At 44.3% G+C, this 7,194-nt stretch overlaps 1 protein-coding gene across 5 annotated transcripts in view; it reads right to left on the reverse strand.

The window, feature by feature from the left end:
* The window catches only part of CFAP91 (cilia and flagella associated protein 91), a 108,833-nt gene extending 106,027 nt beyond the window's left edge, over positions 1-2,806 (reverse strand). For 2 of the 5 annotated variants that reach the window (XM_041752845.1, XM_041752836.1), the window contains exon 1: positions 2,584-2,804. In XM_041752845.1, the coding sequence (XP_041608779.1) occupies positions 2,584-2,707 (124 nt within the window). In that variant the 5' untranslated portion in view covers positions 2,708-2,804. Of the gene's footprint in view, positions 1-2,583 lie in introns of all 5 variants that reach the window. The other 3 variants (XM_041752853.1, XM_041752827.1, XM_041752860.1) reach the window with 3 other exon arrangements.
* Positions 2,807-7,194: the final 4,388 nt, after the last annotated feature.

Raw genomic sequence — 7,194 nt, forward strand, 5'->3', positions numbered from 1 at the left:
TGTGTCTCTCAAGAATAAATAAATAACATCTTTTTAAAAAATTTAAAAATAAAAAAAAGTAAAATGCAAAATGGTATATAAAGGAGGTAAAATCTATTAAGAAAATGATGTTAACTTTAATACTAAGAAAAACCATCTATCTTAATTGCTAGAGTGATCAGAAGAGTAAATATTACATTTAATGAAGACATCCAAAGCTGATTAGAGGAGCAAAAGCCTTGCAGACAATTAACTATGATGAAAAGGCCATTGGGTTTGAGGGGTGGGAGTGAGGGAAGGGTGAAAAGGCTTAGAAAGGTGTTCATAGGGGATCCCTGGGTGGCGCAGCGGTTTCGCGCCTGCCTTTGGCCCAGGGCGCGATCCTGGAGACCCGGGATCGAATCCCACATCAGGCTCCCGGTGCATGGAGCCTGCTTCTCCCTCTGCCTATGTCTCTGCCTCTCTCTCTTTCTCTCTCTGTGACTATCATAAATAAATAAAAAATTAAAAAAAAAAAAAAAAAAAAAAAAAAGAAAGGTGTTCATATGTGTACCACTGACCACCACCACAGCTCTGCCAGGGTGGAAATCTGACCCAGGCCAGTCAATTCACTGGCTTGTCAACAACGTATCTTATTTCTCTCTTCAATTTTCAGCTAAGATACACGAGGACTCTATACAATTGGTAGTGAGCTTTAGGACAAGAGGTCGCGAAGACTGCCACTCCAGTCCCTGTCATAGTAAGAGAAATCCATAAACAAGTTGCTTTCTGTCAGATGGAAGAAGGGAAACATATGCACAGAAAAAAGCAAGGGTTAGAGTTGCCAGATAAAATACAGGATGCCCAGTTATATTTAAATTTCATATAAGCAATGAATAACTTTTTATATAGACATATCCCAAATATTGCATGGGGCTAAAAATTTATACTAAAATATTATTCGTTATTTATCTCAAATTCAAGTTTAACTGTGTGCATCCTGTATCTTTACTTGCTAAATCTGACAACCTAAACAAGGTAAAAAACCGTAAGACCCAAGAAATCATACAGAAGCGTACCACACCTTAGTTCTAACCTTCCCTGTCTTGGTTCTACTTTGTCCTGGCTATACTTGCTTCCCGTCCATTAATAGCTGTGAGACTACCTGTTTTATTGGAACAATCCAAACTTTATTTGGCCTATTCTGAGTGGGTTTCTCTTCCTTGCAAGGGATATGGAAACGTTTTGCAATCCTTCTGCAAAAAAAAAAAAAAGAGAGAGAGAGACAAGCTTGATAAATTCTTGCCTTGCTGGGGATCCCTGGGTGGCACAGCGGTTTGGCGCCTGCCTTTGGCCCAGGGCGCGATCCTGGAGACCCGGGATCGAATCCCACATCAGGCTCCCGGTGCATGGGGCCTGCTTCTCCCTCCGCCTGTGTCTCTGCCTCTCTCTCTCTGTGACTATCATAAAAAATTAAAAAAAAAAATTCTTGCCTTTCTTTACTGAAGAGGTCTATCCAATTCCCAAATTACTTTTGAAACGGTAGTGATGTGTTTACAGTTTACTAGACTTCTTTTACAAGATGAAACCAAGAGTGAATAAAGAAAACCACCGGCCAGAATAGCTAGGCAACCATTACATACCCCCTATACCACGAAATGGGTAACCGATGGATTCCCATTCAAAGAAGATTCTGGGAATCCTAGAGGAGATACCACATGGTTTATTTTTATTTTATTTTATTTTTTTTATTTTATTATTTTATTTTTTACCACATGGTTTAAAAGCAACCTAAGGCTGAAGTGAAGAGCATGAGACTGCGGAGGGCGATATTAGAAAAAAAAACAACAACAACTCACGTTTAACTGATTAAAATTCTTATAATAAATTCAAGTTTCAGTAAACATTTATGAAGTAGCGAGCACATGCACCAACACTGGAATAGGTTGGAAGACACTCAAAGGCTGCAAAAATGTACAAAACCAGTACTTCAAGAACTCCAGGAACTTAAGGTCCGGTAGAAGAAACCACAAAAACGGACAAGCAGGACATTAAGAGAAACTGGGACAGAAAAGAATCCAGTGGACCTCGTTTATAAGCAATGCTCTGATGAGTAACAGTAAGGTTTTTGTTTTTGTTTTTTTAAGAAGAGAAAACTAAAAACAAAGGTGAGATAAGACTGCTCCTTCCTTATCTACAAAGCCAAATGTGGAGCAGCCGGGAGAACGGGAGCGGGCGCGTCCTTTTGGTCCGGCCCTTCACACAGGTGGAATGTGGGAATGTTGAGAGAATCTCCAAATCTAGCAAATCACTGCCTGCTTTCCTGGACAACAGAACACCCGGGACCGCTTCAGGCTGCGCAAGTCCCCAGGGAAAAGGCGGTGGGAACAGCGAGGCGATCCCGCGCGGGGCTCCGGGACGGGGCGCACCTGCGGCTTCCGACGCCCGCGGGGAGCACCGCCGGGGGCGGGGGGGGGACCTCGGGGCAGCGCCCACCCGACAGAGGACACCCGCGGGCGGGGGATCTGTCCCGAGGCTCATCTTCCGTTCACCGCGCCCCAGGTCCCGCGGCCCACCTGGCCCAGGAGTCCACGACCCAGGAGGGAGGTCCGGGGCAGCGCTTACCGTACAGAAAATCATACGGTCGATTGGCGGAGACACTGCCGCTGGCCCCCGGCTTCTCCCTGCACCGGGTCTGAGGCAGCTGCGAGCTGGCCGGGGGCTCCTCGATAGTCACCACACGGCTCATGGTGCAGCCCTTCCCGTCCCGCCAGCTAGGGACCTGCTACCGACGCCCGGCCGCGGCGTGCACGGTAGCCATGGTAACCTGCGTCCGCGCGCCGGGACCAGGGGCGGGGCGAACGCGCGCGGCGGGGCGGGGCTTGAGGCGGAAGGGGCGGGGTTGGCGTGGGAGAGGGCCCCGGTAGGGTGCGGGAGCGGAAGGGGCGGGGCTAGGCGCTGGAGGGGAAGGCGAGCGCGCAGGCGCGGGGAGGGTGGGCGGAGCCCCGCGAGAAGAGAGATGGGGAAACAGGGGGTAGAGGGGGTCGAGGGGGTCGAGGGGGCGGGAGGGCGCCCGGCAGGCGAGCGACGTCCCCGCTTCCCGCGGCGGCCCCGACTGCCGCGAGTCCCCCACCGCCCCCCGCCCGGGCCCGCCCCCGCCCCCGGGGAGCCCGCGGCCGCCGCGCGAGTGAGCAGCCATCCGGCAGTTACGGTTCGTGCCTTTCGGAAATCCCTGGGAAATCTCGGAACCTTGAGGAATAACGGGTCTTTCATTTCGGACATGCCCTTTCCGCGGGGCTGCTTCTGCTTTTCAAGACTGTGAAGGAAGATCTTAAACATTGGCAAAAGTGAATCCACTTTTCATAAGCCTCAGGTGCCCGTCACCAAGAATCGACAATTATTTCACACGTTGCCAATCTGGTTTCGTCCTCTCCCCTGCTCTGTGCGTGAATATTTTGAAAATATTCAATCTTCAATAATCAAATCTCAAACGGTATTTTACCCTTAAAGTTAATATGCATCTCAAACTGATACAGATGCTCTGTGCTTGAATATCTTGAAAATATTCAATCTTCAATATTCAGATCTCAGTATTTTACCCTTAAAATTAATGTGCATCTCAAACTGATACAGATGCTCTATGCTTGAATATCTTGAAAATATTCAATCTTCAATATTCAAATTTCAGTATTTTACCCTTAATGTGCGTCTCAAACTGATACAGATGCTCTGTGCTTGAATATTTTGAAAACATTCAATTTTCAAATCTCCGTATTTTACCCTTAAAATTAATGTGCATCTCAAACTGATAACAGATTTTTTTTACTTCACCATTATCACATCTAACAAAATCATTTCTTCATATCATCTAATACTCCATACGTACTCAAATTAACCTGGTCAAAGCCAAAATGTCATTTAATAGTGTTTGTTTTTCCTATCAAAAAAAGATCCATTGTATTTTAGTATATCTTGTAAGTCTTATCGCAGAACACTAGATTTTCTAATACTTTCAATGGATTTTCCTTATTACCTGGGAATGCTTTTGTAAAAAGAACTTTCACCCACTCATTGGTATCCTGAAATACAGGGATCCTAGAAGAAAGACTAGAAAAATGCTGGGATTTTTCACTTTAATTATAAAATTTCAGAGAAATGAATTGATGCCCTAGCAACCTCCAGTGTTAACCAGTAAAGTTCTGTTTGTTTAGGAACATTAGGAATGCATACATTTTACATAGCTGATGTGTTTTAATCCATTATTATTATTTACGATACTCAGATGATCCCATTAGGCTAGTAGCACACACCTTAGAGTTGACTTCTTTGTCCTTTGATGTGATCCATGGTCACTTATTGAATAAGCTTCCTGGCCTGCTATCACTCCACACACATATTTCTTGTTTTGTTTACCCCTAAACTTCTCGGGGGTTTGCAAACCAGCCATATGCTTTGTCACTCCCAAGCCCCTGCTCAAGCAAATTCCTTTGCCTACAATGCCTTTTCCTATTTATGCACTAATTTAGGCATCCTTGAAGACTTGGTGCTGACTTTCTTACCTTTATGCAGTTTTCTCAAATCTCACAAATAGAGTGAGGCTTCATTCTTTCTTCCAACACTATAGGAGCACCAATAGCACGGACCACTTTGCATTAGTTAATTGTTTGCAACTCTCTCCACACAACTGTTAGTTCTTTGTGGGCACAGGCCTTCACATGCTCATTTTGTATCTTTGAAGTTCCAGTGCTCGCTTCGGCAGCACATATACTAAAATTGTATCTTTGAAGTTCCTGATAAATGAAAACTTATGATTCCTAAATTAATAAATCCATCCGGGGATCCCTGGGGGGCTCAGTGATTTAGCGCTGCCTGCAGCCCGGGGTGTGATCCTGGAGACCCGGGATCGAGTCCCACATCAGGCTCCCTGCATGGAACCTGCTTCTTCCTCTGCCTGTGTCTCCGCCTCTCTCTCATTCTCTCTCTCTCTCTCTCTCTCTCTCTCTCTTGTCTCCTATGAATAAATAAATAAAGTCTTTTAAAAAAACTTTAATAAATCCATCCATTTATGGAAAAAGTTTACTGTCTAGAATAGGTGTTGAAGATTCTGAGATAATTTGTACAGCATACTCAATGATGGGGAAAACAGAGAAACAAATAAAATACAATATTATAATGGTCTTTGGGCATACTACCTTTCCCACTTTCTGTCCTTTCTTCCCAGAATGCTGGTCACCCCTGTCCCCATCTTCTCACTGCTGACTCCTCATCATTTGCGTTCTCAGCTAAAATGTCCCCTCCTCAGACTTTTCCTCACTGAATCACATAAATTTTCTTAAGTAGCCAACAGCCAGCCCCCTCCATTGATACACTGAAAGACATTAACCAACAGAATATGTCCAGTGCGATGAGGTATATATGACTATGTGATTGTCTTCTGTAGACAGTTCTGGCCATCTTACTGGAGTTGTTCATTCTCTCCCTTGGGTGGAGGAAGCAAGTGGCCATGTTGGCCACGTAGCAAGGAAACGAGCCTCTTGGAGCTGAGGGCAACCTCCAAACCACAGCAAGAAACCAAAACCTTCAATCCTACAACTGGAAGAAACAACCCTGCCAAACCCAAGTGAGATTAAAAGAATATCCCTCCCCATTAGGACCTCAGATATGACCACAGTCTCACCCAATATCTTGATTACAGTCCTGTGACACCCTCATCAGAGGAGCTACTTAAGCCATGCCTAGATTGCCAACTATAAAAACAGATAATAAATGTGTATTACCACTAGGTTTTTGGCAGTGCTACACAAGCAAGAAATAATGTGCAGTCTTGAGAAAATTACATTCTGTGTCATGCAGTTTATTTGTAACTTTGATGTTGTAGAGGGGTATTGGTTAATAAAAAAATCATTAAAGTTATACTTTGCCAAGGGATGCCCGGGTGGCTCAGCGGTTGGGCACCTGCCTTTGGCTCAGGGTGTGATCCTGGAGATTTGGGATCGAGTCCCACCTCAGGCTCCCTGCATGGAGCCTGCTTCTCTCTGCCTGTGTGTGTGTCTCTCATGAATAAATAAATAAAACCTTAAAAAAAAAAAGTTATACTTTGCCATGTTGGAAGACAGTTGGCCGTGTTTCTGCTTGTCTTGTGAGGTGGGTACTGTCTGCTTTTGTTCCTTTGTGTAGGAAACAACCTTGGACAAGAGAGATCGTGTGCATTTGTGGAGCAAAGGGCAGGTTTGCTTAGAGCCTACGAAGTCAGTCTCCCTTTGAGCAAAGGGCAGGCATTCCTACTGCCCGTTATTAAAGATTTGGGTTTCCTAAGTTCACTATTTTTTTTTCCTGTAATGCAACTCAGAGTGTGTGCAGATGCCATCTGGCCTTCTTTACATCACCCTGTGGGAATTGAGGCTCAGAGAACTGGCACAAAAATGCCGATATGATGCATTGCTGCTACGGCTGTAAGGAATGAATTACCCTTTATCTCTGACCTAGCAGTTTGCTGGCTTCTAGTAGTATTCATGGGACTATGATAGGCAAATAGGGTAAAATTTCAAACCCTTCAGAGTTCTTGAAAAGCTATAGAACATGATATATAACACATATTTATCTGTAGAAATTGTAAAGCTTTTTTTTTTTTTCCCCAAGAGGCAGAAATGTAAATACTATACAAAATTACCTCTGAATTTACGAACTAGGGTAGTGAGAATTCAGGCCTTGTAATTCATCTCTCTCAGCATATGGTGTCACTCCTCCACCAACATCTACTACCTACCCTTCCTTGGTAGTCTCCACACCTGGAATTAGTTAGGCAGGAAAAATAGCTAATACTTTCAACACGGAGGGATCTGAGAGAGTATTTCCTTACTTGTTGCTTGTTACATTACCAAGGCTGTCATCCACATGGTGCCATGCACAGGTATTGCTTCCATTCGGTACCACACAATAACGTATTCACTGTACTATACGAAAGTCCATTATGGTCCCCATTTCAACTCTTGCTGCCTATTAATATAGCAGTTACAATAGCAATAGCGAAAAGCCCCTAAGGGCTTAAAATAGTAAAATATTGCTGGTTAGAATCAGCATTGGGAAGCAAGAACTTGATATGAAAGTACTTAATCAAACCAACCTCAGAGCTGCCTCTCTTAAACAGATGCTTGAATCTAATCCTTTGTTAGTCTCCACATGCCACCTACCCCTGATTTAATCTCCAATTACAGCTCTCTAAAATGGTGTTTTTCT

This window comes from Vulpes lagopus, chromosome 1 (genome assembly GCF_018345385.1).
Source record: "Vulpes lagopus strain Blue_001 chromosome 1, ASM1834538v1, whole genome shotgun sequence".
NCBI lineage: Eukaryota > Metazoa > Chordata > Mammalia > Carnivora > Canidae > Vulpes > Vulpes lagopus.